The sequence below is a fragment of the Triticum dicoccoides genome, chromosome 7A, assembly GCF_002162155.2.
Source record: "Triticum dicoccoides isolate Atlit2015 ecotype Zavitan chromosome 7A, WEW_v2.0, whole genome shotgun sequence".
In the NCBI taxonomy this organism is placed as follows: domain Eukaryota; kingdom Viridiplantae; phylum Streptophyta; class Magnoliopsida; order Poales; family Poaceae; genus Triticum; species Triticum dicoccoides.
The window spans coordinates 100,001,221-100,017,812 of NC_041392.1; the positions used below are offsets into that span (position 1 = coordinate 100,001,221).

At 45.7% G+C, this 16,592-nt stretch overlaps 4 protein-coding genes across 4 annotated transcripts; 3 read left to right on the top strand and 1 right to left on the bottom strand.

Moving 5' to 3' along the window:
* Window positions 1-2,143: 2,143 nt before the first annotated feature.
* On the top strand, window positions 2,144-4,006 carry LOC119334526 (putative nuclease HARBI1). The gene is made up of 3 exons (XM_037607079.1): window positions 2,144-2,481; window positions 2,730-3,398; window positions 3,479-4,006. Exons 2-3 carry the CDS (start codon window positions 2,765-2,767, stop codon window positions 3,790-3,792), a joined length of 948 nt encoding a protein of 315 aa, XP_037462976.1. The 5' UTR covers window positions 2,144-2,481; window positions 2,730-2,764; the 3' UTR covers window positions 3,793-4,006.
* Window positions 4,007-5,733: 1,727 nt separating this feature from the next.
* Window positions 5,734-10,732, top strand: LOC119329918 (codeine O-demethylase-like). Its single transcript, XM_037603024.1, has 5 exons — window positions 5,734-5,901; window positions 8,981-9,378; window positions 9,484-9,743; window positions 9,939-10,269; window positions 10,353-10,732. The coding sequence occupies exons 2-5, from the start codon at window positions 9,145-9,147 to the stop codon at window positions 10,593-10,595; spliced, it is 1,068 nt and encodes a 355-aa protein (XP_037458921.1). The 5' UTR covers window positions 5,734-5,901; window positions 8,981-9,144; the 3' UTR covers window positions 10,596-10,732.
* On the bottom strand, window positions 6,980-8,625 carry LOC119329916 (protein SRG1-like). The gene is made up of 4 exons (XM_037603022.1): window positions 8,309-8,625; window positions 7,975-8,234; window positions 7,540-7,867; window positions 6,980-7,453 (listed from the first exon to the last, which is right to left on the bottom strand). The coding sequence occupies exons 1-4, from the start codon at window positions 8,612-8,614 to the stop codon at window positions 7,211-7,213; spliced, it is 1,137 nt and encodes a 378-aa protein (XP_037458919.1). The 5' UTR covers window positions 8,615-8,625; the 3' UTR covers window positions 6,980-7,210.
* LOC119329917 (protein SRG1-like) lies at window positions 10,469-13,930 on the top strand. Its single transcript, XM_037603023.1, has 3 exons — window positions 10,469-10,600; window positions 12,447-12,769; window positions 12,890-13,930. Exons 2-3 carry the CDS (start codon window positions 12,527-12,529, stop codon window positions 13,745-13,747), a joined length of 1,101 nt encoding a protein of 366 aa, XP_037458920.1. The 5' UTR covers window positions 10,469-10,600; window positions 12,447-12,526; the 3' UTR covers window positions 13,748-13,930.
* The last annotated feature ends 2,662 nt before the right edge of the window (window positions 13,931-16,592 follow it).

Genomic DNA, 16,592 nt, shown 5'->3' on the forward strand with positions numbered 1-16,592 from the left:
TCACCCGGAACTATTCCGATGTCCAAATATAGACTTCCAATATATCAATCTTTATGTCTTGACCATTTCGAGACTCCTTGTCATGTCCGTGATCATATCCGGGACCCCGAACTACCTTTGGTACATCAAAACACATAAACTCATATTACCGATCATCACCAAATTTTAAGCGTGCGGAGCCTACGGGTTCGAGAACTATGTATACATGACAGAGACTCGTCTCCGGTCAATAACCAATAGCGGAACCTGGATGCTCATATTGGATCCTACATATTCTACAAAGATCTTTATCAGTCAAACCGCATAACAACATACATTGTTCCTTTTGTCATCGGTATGTTACTTGCCCGAGATTCGATCGTCGGTATCTCAATACCTAGTTCAATCTCGGTACTGGCAAGTCTCTTTACTCGTTCTGTAATGCTACATCTCGTAACTAACTCATTAGCTACATTGCTTGCAAGGCTTATTGTCATGTGCATTACCGAGAGGGCCCAGAGATACCTCTCCGACAATCGGAGTGACAAATCCTAATCTTGATCTATGCCAACTCAGCAAGTACCATTGGAGACACCTGTAGAGCACCTTTATGATCACCCAGTTACGTTGTGACGTTTGGTAGCACACAAAGTCTTCCTTCGGTACTCGGAAGTTGCATAATCTCATAGTCATAGGAACATGTATAAGTCATGAAGAAAGCAATAACAACAAACTAAACGATCATCATGCTAAGCTAACGGATGGGTCAAGTCAATCACATCATTCTCTAATGATGTGATCTCGTTAATCAAATGACAACTCATGTCTATGGTTAGGAAACATAACCATCATTGATTCAACGAGCTAGTCAAGTAGAGGCAAACTAGTGACATTCTGTTTGTCTATCTATTCACACATGTACTAAGTTTCCGGCTAATACAATTCTAGCATGAATAATAAACATTTATCATGATGTAAGGAAATATAAATAACAACTTTATTGTTGCCTCTAGGGTATATTTCCTTCAGTGTCGTGCTCTAGGCGCTGTCTTCGGATTTTATTTTTATTTTTATTTTCTGTACGCGCTTTCGACTTATAGATGATTTTTTTTGAGTTGGCTTCCGGTTTTCCCCTCGTTTTCCTTAGCATTTGGGCGAAAAACAATTGCGCGAAAAAATGTATTTTCTTTTTTTTTCTATGAGAGGCACAAATTTAATTTTCATGGAGGCACAAATTTGTTTACGCGAGAGGCATGGCCGTGCATCCTCGCAAAAAGGAAAAAGAACCACATCAGGCACATATTTGCTTACGCGAGAGGCACGACCGTGCCTCTCGCAAAAGGGAAAATAATATTTTTTTTCTTTTTTCTTTCATGAGAGGCACGGATTTACTTCTCGTGGAGACACGGATTTGCTTCTGCGAGAGGCACGGCCGTGCCTCTCGGAAAAGGAAAAACGTGTATACTTTTTGTTCCTTCCGCGAGAAGTGCCTCTCGAAAAAGAAAAAAATGTGTTTTTCCTTTCGTGAGAGGCACGGATTTACTTCTCATGGAGGCATGTATTTGCTTCCGCGAGAGGAACAGTCGTGCCTCTCGGAAAAGAAAAAGATGCGTTTTCGGTCGTACCTCTTGGAAATGGAAAAAATATGCTTCCGGTTTGGTTTTTTCGTCCTTATTTTTGTGCAAAAAAATTTCATCAAAACCTATGAAGATGGGTTCTAGTCTTGACAATCTTGTCGTGAGGAATTCAACGATGAAAACGGCTCGAGATTTGGATGTGCGGTTTGAGATATAAAATGTTTTGAATAAACAAAACTACGAAAAAACTATCAAGTTGCGACAAGCGACGCACATGCAATATGGCACTTGTCGCAATCTGAGGTGAGAGTGATCTTTGGAAAGAGTACTCCTTCATTTGTTAGTTATGTCGGGAATCTGCAGCCCAAACAAAGAGGCTAAGGCCCCGCTCGGAAGCAGTCCACGAGCTAGCTTCCAAAAATTGCTTCGAGAAGCCGCACCGTACAGCTACACTTTGAGAAGCTGGCTCCGCGGAGATGAGGATTCGACAGTGCAAATATCGCGGAGACGGTAAGCTGCGCTGGCCCGGCTTCGCAAATATCAGAAGCGAGAGTTTCTCAAAATTACGGTAGCAATGCCAATTCGATGTAACCAGCGAATCGTTTTTCTCGATTCCTCTGCTCTCGCGACCTCCTCTGCTCGTACAGAAACGAATGCCCACCTCCTCCTCTGTTGTAGCAACCCTAGCCGCCGCCGCGTCGTCGCCGGCCGGTCTGCCACCGCGTCGCCGCCCCTCGGATCTATGCCTTGTCCCACAAGTCTCCGTCCATCACCGCTCGCAGCAGCCGCCCAAAGTCCCCATGCTGTTGTCTCCCCATCTGTCGCCACTCCCTTCGTTGGTCGGCGCTGACAGCCGCGTGAAGTAGAGCTCCTGACGGGCCTGGCCGCAAGATCCACTCCAGAGAAGCCATTCCCCCAGCTCAAGGTGAGCAGCCACCTCCCCCCTCTTGTAGTACTCTGATTCAGCCTAGCTAGTTCATGCACTGTCTGTGAACAACCCCAATTTCTTGTGATATGAAACTGATGTGTGCACATTTTTCGTATATGTGTGTAGTGCGGTCTGTAGTGATATAAATTGATTTCAGATCAAATCAATAATTTCCTTATGTTGGTAGTACATGTTCATGCTGGTACTGTTTATTTTCAATATGAACATGCTTTGTTTGGGTGCAGCAGTCATATTTGGCAAGTATTGTGAAAGTTGGGTGATGAAGGCCAAGCCTCGGAAATCTATTTTGAGTGGATTTGGATGGCTTCAAGAGACTATTGCCACACAGGGAGAGACCTACACAATGTTGAGAATGACGGCAAGTGTGTTCTTTGGTCTTCATGACTTGTTGGTACGTAACTATGGTCTAAAAGAAACAAGCTTTGTTAGCACTTATGAGTCTCTTGCTATGTTCTTGTGGACATTGGGAGGTTGTGAATCAAATAGAAGAACTCAAAATCGCTTCAAACATTCAGCGGGTACAATCCATCGTAAATTCCATGAGGTTCTACAATGTGTAGTGAACGTGGCATCTCACTACCTTAAGCCACAAGACCCAAACTTCCACATTGTGTATGATCTAATTAAAAAGGATAGGAGGGCTTATCCCCATCTCAAAGATTGCATTGGTGCAATCGATGGGACTCATATAAGAGCTTCTATTCCTGATGGGCCACCAAAAGTTAGGTACATTGGGAGGACGGGCATGACAACTCAGAATGTGATGGCGATATGTGACTTCGATATGCACTTTACTTATGCTTCAATTGGGAAACCTGGTTCTATGCATGATACAAATGTGTTATACCATGCAATTGAGAAGGACAGACCCTCCTTCACCCATCCACCAAAGGGTGAGCATTTCTTTTCGTTACAAGTTTACACATGATGTACTCTATCATCCAACTAACATGTATGTGTGCTGTCAATTTAGGCAAGTATTACCTTGTAGATGCCGGGTATCCTAATAGAGATGGATATCTAGTACCATACAAAGGAGAACAGTATCATGTCCCTGACTTTCAAAGAGGTGCACCTTCAAATACTCCTACGGAGAAGTTCAACAAGATTCACTCCTCCAACCACAATTGCATAGAGAGAACCTTTGGAGTGTGGAAAATGAAATGGCAAATTCTCCTCAAGATGCCAAACTACTCGTTCCAAACACAGATGAAGATTGTTGCAGCTACTATGACATTGCACAACTATGTTCGCTTCCATGACAAAGATGATCTCCACTTTATTTGATGTGAAAGAGATCCAGATTATGTTCCAACAATTACGGATAGATATACGAAGTATGTTATTCCTTCCAGTGCATCGGATGCTTCCACTTCGGAGGCAAGTGCTCCTAACATGGATAGGTTTAGGAATGAACTAGCTACCGCCATTGCTCTTGGTTGGTGAAATCATGCTCGTGGTGCAATTTGTAGCTCTTATGATTTGCAAACGTATGCAAATTTGATTAAGCTTTTGTTGTACAACATATGTCAACAAACCTTGTTGTTCTTGATCTAAAATCTGGTGAAATTAGAAAACTTAAGTGTTTTGTATAGTTCTTGGACTTGTACTATCATAAATTGCTCACTGTACAAAGGTAAGAAGTGCTCTCTCTACAGAATAAATCGCAGCAAACAAAGCAGAAAAAAATGTTGTGCTGTCCAAAATCTGGCCTGCACTTCCCCACCGAACTGGGCCTTCAAATAAGGCCCACTGCATGGCCGAGCAGGCCACAGCCTGGTTTCCTGGGCTACCAGCCCTGCCTGTGATAGGAGCCACAGCTAGCGAGCCGAACGGATCGTCGAAATCACTAGTTGAGGAGTACTTGTTGGAAAAATCACTCCAATTCTCCTGGTTGCAATAAGTGGTGTATATGCAGTGCGCCACTTGTCGCAACCTGAGAGTTTTCCCTTGTTTCGTAGACCCGTTTATTCAACACATTTTATCTCTCAAACTGTGCGTCCAAATCTCGAACCATTTTCATCGTTGGATTTCTCGCGTCGAAATCTTCAAAACTAGATTCCATGTTGATAGGTTTTGATGAACTTTTTTTCACGAAAAAAACTGGACGTAAAAAACCGGACGAAAAAACTGAACCGGGAGCATGGGTTTTTTCCGTTTCTGAAAGAGGCACGCCCGTGCCTCTCACGAAATCACATCCGCACCTCTCACGGAAGCAAAACTGTGACTCCCGCAGGAAAAAAAAGAAAACGTGTTTTTTTATTTTCGAGGAGGCACGACCGTGACTCTCGCGAAAGCACAATCTTGCCTCTCGCGGAAACAAAACCGTGACTCCCGCAAAAGGAAAAAATAAAGAAAATACGTTTTTTTCGTTTCCGAGAGGCACGGCCGTGACTCTCACGAAAGCACAACCGTACCCCTCGCGGAAGCAAAACCGTGACTCTCGAAAGAAAAAAAACAGAAAACGTGTTTTTTTTTCATTTTCAAGAGGCACGCCCTTGACTCTCGCTAAAGCACAACCGTGCCTCTCCCGAAAGCAAAAATGTGACTCTCGCGAAAGGAAAAAAACAGAAAATATGTTTTTTTTCGTTTTCGAAAGGCACGGCCGTGACTCTCGCGAAAGCACAACCGTGCCTCTCGGGGAAGCAAAACCATGACTCTCGTGAAAGAAAAAAAAACAAAAAACCATTTTTTTCCGTTTTCGAGAGGCACGGTCGTGACTCTCGCTAAAGCACAACCGTGCCTTTCACGAAAGCAAAACCGTGACTGTCACGAAAGAAAAAAACGTGTTTTTTGTGTTTTTTTTGTCAAAATATTGTTTTTAATCAAAAAGCTAAGGAAGATCGATGGAAAACCAAAATGTCGAAAAACCGTTTAAAAAGCCAAAAACGCGTTCGAAAAAAATCCAGAAGAAACGCTCAGAGCACGACACGTGGCGAATGGCTGATAGCGCGTCAAGTGACGCTGATCCTAACTAGCGTTCCCGAGGGCTAGTTAACTAGTTGCTCTCGTGGCTCTTTCAAAAAAAAAAAACTAGTTGCTCTCGTGGATCGCTCCTCCTTCGAGAAGCTGGAGCCAGCGATTTTTGGAAGCTGGAGCGCTTTCGAACGGGTCCTAAGTGCGTCACCTTTTCGTCTTGGGCCGGAATTCAGCCCGTGGCAGCCACGTGCTGGTCTGCCGTAGAAATAGCCCAGGCGGCAGCGAAACCGGTTCGCCCGTTGTGTTTTTCCTGTTTGTCGTCCTGCCCACTGCCCCCACCAGTGATTCAGCCAAGTCGAGCGGAGGCGCCGGGCAGCTTAGGGATCGCCGGGAACCGCCGACAGCGGCCGGGGGGTGCGTGGCCGGCGGGGACCGGCGGATGAGTGCCTGCCGGACTCGCAAGGGAAACGGCTTGAAGTAAGGATCGAACGCGATTAGCACATATTTTCTACAGTTATTTAGAGAATTTTGGTTGAGATTTTTTTCCCCCTGTTGCTGAGAATCTGTGTTGGATCTCCACCGACGGCGGTTGTGTAGGCTGGTTGCGTGAAGTCTCCATTCGTATGTTCTGAGATTGGACCCGTAACAGGAGAATAGTTAGGCAAGCGGTCTTTTTACTAAATATATGTCAGTTGACTGTCCCCAAGATCCCCAAATCAAACCCCAATGTTACATAATACATATGGTTTAATCTTAGCTTGCTAAAATAGACAGTATACTGTATACACCGTATTAGACTAGTTCCAGTTATCTTGCAACTGCATTTTTCTTCTGCCGGCGAGGGCCCTGGCTGATAGAAAAAAAAAATTACCTACGCATTTCGCAAATAGCTCTACGGTAGTTCAGATGAATCAAGATTAGACTACTGAAACCAGTTTTACAGAGCAGTAATTTTTGTTTCTTTCAGAGGACAAATAACTTATTTTACCAACTTATTTCGCAAGCTACTCCAGATCAGGCTACATCACTCATGACATGAATAAGCCAGTGAACTCTATTTAATAAAATTGACGCGACAATGAGGCCTCTCACTGGTAGATTACCTTGAAAGCGTTTCGATGTATGGTCCTGTGTGGAACCTTTCCCTCATCCCATGGTCAACTCTTCCGTTGTAATAGCCTCATTTGCGCTGCTAGTTGGAAATTACTCCCTCTGTAAAGAAATATAAGAGCGTTTAGATCACTAAAGTAGTGACCTAAACGCTCTTATATTTCTTTACGGAGGGAGTATTATTCTGATGTAATTTAATTGTCCCCACGGTCATTTCATTCTCTTAAAAGAATGTGCCTTTGTCAGGTCACGGTAGTTTAGACTATTGTTGCCGAGGCATACCCAATTCTTGATTAGGAAGCTGACTTTGTTTTAATCAGAGTGGCCATCAAAGAATAGACCAGCTGTAAGTCGCCAGCGACAATAGGAGAAAAATAAGGAAGAAGATAGACGGGATAAGTAGTAATCTAAATGCTCCTATATTTCTTTAAAGAGGGAGCAGCTATTTGAAGCAGAAACCTGATACAGTACAAGGTAATGTAGATCAAGGGGATAAAACTTGAACTAAAAGAGGTATGATGTGGCCTGCAAAAGGCATACAATCACACAAAAGTGTCCATATATAGCACATTCTGATCAGATAGTTGAAACATACACCAATTCTACAAGAAAAGACAGATTGTTGGAAAAAAAATCACCACACTCCGAATCAATCTTTTGCACTTCAGAATCACATTCAGATCTTCATTGTGTCGATGACTAGTGTCCCTTCCGCAAAAGTTTCAAAGAGTTTTCTTAGGTAATCCTTGGTCTTTATCTTCCTGTACTGCGCTGGCCTCTTCTTATCCACCAGCTCCGGCACTGGCTCAAGTTCGCTCTCTGGGTCCGCCGTGTAGAACATAACCAACGACACCCGATCTTGCTCTGCATTGGTCACGGCCCTGTGAACCGGGCTCTTGAAGAACCCATTGCTAAGTATCTGCATGTATCAGGTGTAATAGAGCTCAGCTTAGCTGTTCACAGGACAAGATCGAACAACTTTTGCAACTTCCTGCACACACGTACCTCCATTGCATCTCCTGTGTTCACAAGTAATGCATTCGGAACTATTGGAACTTTGTACCAAACGCCATTTTTCTCCACCTGGAGCCCACTGACGTTATCGTCAATGAAGACAACTGTTATCACCGTGGCATCAGTGTGGGGCTTCAGGCCTAAGACTTGGTCCGGCTTGGGACAGGGAGGGTAGTAGTTGAATCTCGCATATGTGACGGCATCCTCTTCAATCATTTCGACAAAGTAGTCCTCATGTAAATTGAGCATCTTGGCCAGGTGCCTGAGGACAAGGCTGGCAATCTCCCTGCACCTGACTGTGTACTCGCACAGAATATCTCTGAAGAAAACTGAATGATCAGAATCGTTCAATTGCTACTCATCAGTTGACTTTTTTTTTAATCATGCATATCGATCATGGTTTCCTGGTAAAATTCTAGAAGGTACCTGAAAGAAGGAGGATGCGCGGGCCACATGCTATAGATTCTCCGGGACTCTGGTTCCACTACGAGGTACAGCCGGTCACTCCAGTCCAGGGTCTGCTTCTCTGATACGACTATGTCGTTCCCGTATCCTTCCATACGGAACTCCTGGCCATCAACCAAGTTTGAGTACTTCTGCTTCTCTTCTTGTGGGAGTTTGTAAAATTCTCTCGTCACTTTCATCACCTCACCAAGAAAACTTGGCTTTATTCCATGTCCAACAGCCTGGAGAAAGATCGGTCACCACTCTTATTCGATTGATAAAAGATAACACAAAGAGTTCATCAGGGCAAGCTTACCAGGAAGAGGCCCCAGTTCTCCAAGGCGGACTGCATCTTGGCAACCTCATCAGAGCTGTTCCCAGGGGCAGGCAGACGGCTGAGGTCAATGATTGGGATCGGATCTGGCATCTCGGAACAGGCCATGTCGGGGCGGTTTTGCTCAGGAACCACATACTGGCTTGGTGGCTCCTGTACGCAAGTCACCAGCTCTTGCACAATCGAGGGTATGTTGACTATCTTCGATGGTTCTTCACAAGCCATGGTTGCTTGGTACTGTTGTTTTGCTTGAGTTCCCTTGTCTCGCTTTGGCAGTTTTATGGGCATAGATATGCGAAAGCGAATAGTTTGTTTCAAAGCAAATGGGTATCTTGACTTTCAAGCGCGCAGCTGGATCCACTACTGACTCCTTTGTCCACTTCTATAGAGCCAATTTTTATGTGCACAAGTGAGTAATTTAGGATGTAGTCATCACTTTGACCCACACGCCAATTAGTGAGAAGCACAAACCGGTGAAATATATATATTTGCGTGTCTGCGTATTAAAATACAGAGTAGTGCATGCCACTGCTACCAAATGCCATGTTATCTCTGTCCCCCCACTTGTCTTCTTATATAACTTGTTTTGGCTTATTAGGTTAATTCTTCAGAAAAAAAGAGTAGCCGCCATCTTTCTGATCTTTTTGGTGTTAGTTGCAGTGGTTGGTAGCTGGTCTATTCATCGATAACCATGTGGACTGAGACGGGACTGAGACAAAGACAACTTCATCTTGCATACTGCAACCTCTATCTTCAAGAGAGTACAACCACCAAGGAGAGCAAGACCAGGATCAGCAAAGAAACATCCAAGAACTCCAATGGCTGATGAGTCATGGAGGCTGCCGAGTTCAGTGCAGCAACTGGCTGCCAGCACACAGGAGCCACCAAGGCAGTACTTGCTCAGAGAGAAAGAACCGCTTGGTGGGAACCTGGCTGGTACCGAGATGCCGGAGCCCATTCCAACAATCGATCTCGGCCTGCTGTCTGCATCCAACGATGCGGAGGAAGCCGCCAAGCTACGGTCGGCGCTGCAGACCTGGGGATTCTTCAAGGTAAGATTTTGTTTTCAGGTGTTCCTAAGTTTTACTTTGGTCTTTGCATTTTCGGTTCACAGTGTACTTGCTATTTCTGTAACACGCATCACCCCGTGCGACCAGGTTTCTAACCATGGAATTGAGACCTCTCTGATGGATTCTGTGATGACCGCATCAAGGGATTTTTTCCGCCTACCGCTCGAAGAGAAGAGAAAGTACAGTAACATAATAGGTGGGAAACATTTCCAGATGGAAGGGTATGGAACTGACCAGGTGAAAACTCAAGATCAAAGACTGGACTGGTCCGATCGACTGCATCTTAAAGTGGATCCAGAGGACGAGAGAAACCTTGCCCTTTGGCCCATACATCCAAAATCTTTCAGGTAATCTGCCAGATACATGTGTTCAAATGGATCTGTCTTAGCTGTCAGTTTTGCAGAATAGAGCTCATTTCCTTATTTATGTCACTAGTGATCTAGCCTGACCTGGAGAAACTTCATAAATAATTACTATATGAAAGAAACCATCGTCAGTATACCATACTTGGCTTAACTGAACTACCTTGGTGGTATTTGCAGGGATGACCTGCATGAGTACACATCGAGGAGCAAGAGAATCAAAGACGACATCCTTCGGGCAATGGGCAAGCTATTGGAGCTCGATGAAGATTGCCTAGTTAACCAGTTTAGCGACAGGGCTCTCACTTTTGCTAGATTCAATTACTATCCTCCATGTCCAAGACCTGATCTTGTCTTGGGCATCAAGCCTCACTCTGATGTCTATGCTCTTACGGTTCTTCTAATGGACAAAGATGTCGCTGGGCTGCAGTTTCTCAGAGATGGAACATGGTACAACGTTCCATCTGCGTCTAACTACACCTTGCTGATCAACGTTGGTGTTACAATGGAGGTAGCCATCTCTGAACCTCAAGTAAATTTCTCACATATTCGCGTTGATACAGATATATGTACTCAAGTCTCTCTCCTGCACAGATAATGACCAACGGGATCTTCAAAGGACCAGTACATAGGGTTGTGACTAATTCTGAGAAAGAGAGGATCTCAGTGGCCGTGTTCTATGGTCTGGATCCTGAAAGAGAGATTGGACCGATAGCTCAGATGTTGACTGAGGACCGACCGGCGCGATACAGGAAAATGAAGGTCAAGGATTTCCTAGTCGCGCACTTCGAGCATTTCTCTCGAGGAGAAAGAGTCGTCGATTCGTTAAGGATATGATCAAGGTGAGTTTGCATTGGTGCTGCAATACCCATGAAATAAAGAATTCGTGACTTGCTGATTTGTTTAGGATATAAACAAGGTGACTTTACTTCTATAAGGTGATGAATCTGGTGAAACTAAAGAATTTGATTCAATTTATGTTGCATTTTGGGTTAATTTCAATCATGATTTTCAAGAGAAGGTATTTTTGAATGAAATTGCTGCTCCTGTACACATGGTATACAAGAAATTTCCTGCATGCGTGTTCCAGTGACCCTGAGGTGATGATCATCACCTACGAGAATGAGCACAGCCATGGGTAGTCCAAGACACAAATGCAGAAGCCAGAGGTTCCAATATAAGAAGAAAATAGACCACTCGATGTCACTAAGCATGTTATTTGGTCATTCATTGTTCAGAAAATGGGATGCAAGTGAGGATTGTAGCAGAAAGATGCACATATAGTGGCATGCCGGTGGCAATGCTATTTATGATTTTCAAGTGGTAGTGCCATGGCAAATCGGTGTGGTCCACAAATGTCACCTTTCGCATTGCCTGACGGGAATTCGGTGCCATTATCTATGGTGGCCGTGGTTATCACCTTCAGTCAATATTCACCAGAATTTCAGAAATTAGTCATTTGATTAGGTACCGAAACAAGTGTCTGTCTTCTGGTCCAAACATTTCAGTCATTTTAGTTGGAACGCATGGATTCAAATAAAATTCAGAACATCCAGCGCCCCGGCGCCCAGCTCTGCTGGAGAGGCCGTCACTGATCTAAAAAGTGCATCTGCGGTTCGGATAGACTGATTCTGCGAACGCCTAGCCCCAGGAATCAATAAAAAAACAAGTGCTAAGTTTCATTTCAGATCAGTGAATAAACCAAATAAGAGACCTTTCTCGCTCAACGCCACACTATCTCCGCTTCAACAAATGAGAGTTTTCAGTGGAACCGGTGAACCACGCGAGCTGGTTAGATGCGTGGGGTTGAGAGCTCGTAGTACCTGATAGCGCGCGGTTGTAGAAATTCCTGAAACTTAGGTTGGATTCAGCTAATTTCAAAATTGTGGTCCTTTGTTTGAAATACAAGACAAAAGAACTCGAAAAGCACTCTTTTAGAAGAAAAACTTGCTTCTTCTTCTTAGAAAAAGAAGAAGAAGCAAGTTTGTCTTCTAAAAGAGGAACCCGAAAAGTGGTCCTTGAAATATTTGCAAAACTGGAATTTGAAACGACCAGATCTTATCGAGATGGATATATCAATCTATATCGGTTACATGTGAAAAATGATATACACGAATTTTGATATGCTAAATTGGTATGGTAGCCCACCGACAGTGTTGTCAGAATCAGGATTTCGTCAGGTAAGTTGCACTAAATCATCCCAAGCCCAAACGATTTGATTTAATACGAACTCATGTGTTGGGTAGGCAAAATGAGAGATAAGATGAGGCGTGTGGCACCGATCATAGAGATTTGCAGAGCGAAACAAGAGTACCTTTATGTTTCTTCTATTTTTTATAGTCTTTCTCCTATGGTATAAAGGTTATTTCAAAATTTCAGGGTGGGCCCTGTCCATCCTCTACCTCCGCCACTTAGAGCGGTGCACTAGGCAGCTCGCCGTGTACGACGTGATCCACCGCTATCCGTCCATCCACAGGAACGTCACCAGGCCATACTACACAGTGGCAGTAGCACAGACGGCCGGCGTACATCCTGATCTATACGGCTATACCTGCACCGCTCTTCACATCCGCATTTATGGTCTCGTGACATCGCCGCCACGTACAAGGATCGATATATATCTATAGATATAAATAGTTGTATTGCCTCGATCTATCTCTAAGTTCCACGTCATATCAAAACTTTCAGAAAGGTGATCGAAACTGTCGGAGCGGAGTAGGGGACCTTGAGATCGATCATCGACGACAGTAAGGAGTGAAGAATCAAAAATGGCTGACGACCAACAGTGGAAGATCCCGCCGAACGTGCAGGAGCTGGCGGCGTCCGGCCCGGAGGAGCCGCCGAGCCGGTACGTGGTCCGCGACCAAGACCGTCCCGCCCTTACCGGCGCTGGCGGCGACGTGACGGATACGGACCCAATCCCCGTCGTCGACCTCGGCCGCGTCTCCTCCGGCGACGCCGACGAGGCGGCCAAGCTGCGGTCCGCCCTCCAGACATGGGGCCTCTTCCTGGCAAGAAACCCAGCACCACCTTCCTCTGCATCCTCTGCTTCTTCTTCTTGCACCTTTTTACTTTCATCGTCAGCTAATCGATGGTCTGATCGACGTCCATTAATTTCTGGATTTATGCAGGCCGTCGGGCACGGGATCGAGCCGGCGCTCCTGGGCGAGATGCTGGCAGTGACGAGGGATTTCTTCAACCTCCCGCTGGAAGAGAAGCAGAAGTACACCAACCTGATCGGCGACAAGAAAGAGTACAGGATCGAGGGGTACGGCGGCGACATGGTCCTGTCGGAGACGCAGGTCCTGGACTGGTGCGACCGGTTCTACCTCGTCGTGGATCCGCCGGAGTCACGGCGCCTCCACGACCTCTGGCCGACGCGGCCCCCCTCGTTCCGGGACGTCCTGCACCGGTACTCCGCGCGGTGCAGGGAGCTCGCCGACGCCGTGCTCCGGGAGGCGGCCCGCGCGGCGGGGCTCCCCGACGAGGGGCGCCTTGCCGACATGCTGGACGAGAAGGCCGTGACCTACGTCCGGCTCAACTGCTACCCCCCGTGCCCGCGCCCCGACCAAGTGCTCGGGTTCAGGCCCCACTCCGACGGCGGCGTGCTCACCGTCCTCCTCGCCGAGACCGCCGGGCTCCAGGTGCGCCGTGACATTGACGGCGGAGGCGGCGGCGAGTGGCACGACGTGCCCGTGGTGCCTGGCGCGCTGGTGGTGAACCTCGGGGACGTGGTGGAGGTGGTGAGTAACGGGGTGCTGAGGAGCCCGGTGCACAGGGTGGTGGCGGGCGCGGAGAGGGGGCGGGTGTCGGTGGCGACGTTCTACACGGTGGACCCGGAGCGGGAGGTGGAGCCGGCGCCGGAGCTGGTGAGCGAGGAGAGGCCCAGGCGGTACGGGAAGACCAAGAAGAGCGGCGACTACGTCAGGGAGCTGCTGGAGAGCTTGGCGCGTGGGGAGCGGGCCATCGACAAGGTGAAGCTCGTCTGATCGAGCAGCTTTGATCCAACGGTTGGCTGCATGCATGCGCGGTGGGCTTATGCGTGTGTGACGCGTGTACCGTGGAGTATGGTGGCTACTTGGCGTGCACTGTGCACACTACTTTACTTTTTCTTAGAGGCACTTATACTTTGATGTATGGTAATAAAATACTTCTCTCTTCAAAAATACTTGTCAAATAAATGGATATAAATTGCATGTATTTAGAATTAAAATACATCAAAATAGATCAATTTCTCCGACAAAGTAATTTCAGACGGAGGAAGTATATGAGTCTGACATTAAGCTAGTAGCCGGTTCAAAAATACGAGTACCTAAACCCTCAACCCTAAGAGCGAGTACAATAATAGGCTTATATCCCGCTTACATTGCATTTTTGCTTATGTGAAAGAGAGAGACAAGAAAAAGTGAGGGAAGTAGGGGGAAATACACACTAGTAGAGGATCGGCTATTAGTCCTGGTCTGTAAGGGCCTTTAGCCTTCACCCTTTAGCTCCGGTTGGTCACGACCCGGGACTATATCTCTTCCACGTGGCCGGCAGCGCGCGCCGGGGCTCGGGTCCCAGTTGGTAACACCAACCGGGACTAAAGGTTTAGGGGTTTAGGTTTACGGTTTATTCTTCCTTTTAATTTTATATTTTTTTAATTAATTCTTTTTCATTTCAAACATATTTAACACTACTACACGTTATGCATATATAATAGACTTTCTCGTATAGAACCAATCATATATCATAGAATTTCTTGTACGACCATGCGTGAACGCGCGTGCGCACACACATACACATATATTCTCATCATTACATGCAGGCATTAGGTGAAATGGCATTCTCCATCGGGTGCTATGACCTGCTCAAGCAAATATCCCGCAATTTTCTTTTGAAGTGCTCGCATGTGGTTATGTGGTATGAGCTTATCCCGCATCTTTTGCATCTTTGAAGGAGATCAATATGAATATATTAGTTATGTGTATATATATTAGATCATGATATGAAAATTGTGATTGATGTTCTGGCAAACATACCCAAAGTTGTCTTCCAGATTTGCTCCTTTGAGACGTCATAATGCGAATGTTCTCGCAAACGTAGTATGCAGATAAATTATTCCCCGATGCCTGCCTCATGCACTTTACGAGAATAAAATTCAATCAGATACATAATGGTATTGAAACTAGAATTAAAGAGATGCGCGGACATAGCTAGTACTACTTAATTACCATGGGTCACACCCATTTCAGCTTTGGTTCCCATGCACCGATCATCTCGTTGGTGAACCTTTGTAAAACCCTGTCCAACAAAAAAAAGAATAAATTAGTTATTAATTAATTACTTGATATCAGGAAATGAACTAAATAGGCCGACATAGTGCGATATTGATTGAAATTACCTGTCGAGTATCAAATACAGGCTTCTGTATGTTTCAAGGTCTTTACTTAGTGAGTCCGGTACTTCAACTTTTCCCGCGTCAACTCTAATGATTAGCAGGATCCAGTGAAAACTGCGCACACGTTTGTATAAGCAGGCATGCATAACTCATCAACTACACTTAACATTGAGTAAGCAAAATAGAATTTATAGTACAAGACTGTAACACTCACCTGAAGTTGTAAGGAAGTACTATTTCTGTTTTGGCATGTAGTTCCTTCAGAAACTGCAACAAGTTTTTCTCTGTGTCGTCTGGGTACTTTTTTAACACATCTTCATAAATGGTATTTGAGTCAATGAACCAAATGCCATAGACTCCATCTCGGTTCATTTCAAAATCTCCATTCTACATAATACCATACAAAAGAGTATAGTGAGGATAATTACATGCAATGAACGAGCTGAGCTAGAGACTTAAATTACAGAAAGAAATCACTTACAGACAATACCAATTGACGAGGGATTTCTCGAGTGTGTCTTGATTGAATAACAAAAAAAAAATCTGGAAAGTCAATCCACAGATCTTTTTCATTAAAGAAATACTCTGGCTTGACTTTCACCATGAGGCTCTCTTGCCCGACCTTCCCTCAGGTACCAGTCATGCAATCTGCGCATTTGCGTTGATAGAAGTGGGACCTCCTCAGGCCTGACCAGAGGGTTCCCGGGACATATTTCCATAGATCTTTCGGCCTCGTGGGAAGGGCCTCGGTGCCTAGGAGTTGTTCAACAGTGATACCAGCCTCTCTAGCCATATGTCTAACAGCATCGTCGGTTACCGCCAAATCGGTAGTCACCTTGAGCAGGGGGATCGATTGCACTGCCTGTTCTCTGAGCTGGGGAATAGTTTTCCTGCTTTTATTACTACTTGTAAGGCTCAACTCCTTATCTTTTTGTGCATGATATGACTTGCTAATAGAGCGTTCATAGTCTGATCGCCTTCTCACCACAGTCGGTTTAGCAAGATCCATAAAAGTGTTGTATGACTTTATCAGGTATTTTCTCCTTTGGCGGCGGGGGCGATTTCGGTGCAAAATGGGCCTTCACTTCGGCAGCCACATGGGCATTGTTTTCCTCGACAGTCATGTCGTAAGCCAACTTCTTTTTGGCAGGAGGCTTCCTTGGTGCTCTCTTCCACTTTGGAGTCTGCTCACGCAGCAGAGATCGATATGGCGGACACGCAATGGGCGTCGTCGCGGGGTGGGCTGGAGTCGGCTGACGCGACGGACTTGGAGGAGGAGTCGGCTTACACGGCAGACTTGGAGGAGGAATCGTCTGACACGGCAGACTTGGATTCGGAGTCGGCTAACGCACGGACTTGGAGGAGGAGTCGGTGGCCTTGGAAAGACGATGCATTCCGTTATCCATACGCAGAGACCACGTATGACTTCTCCCAATGTTTTCTCCGCTTCACCC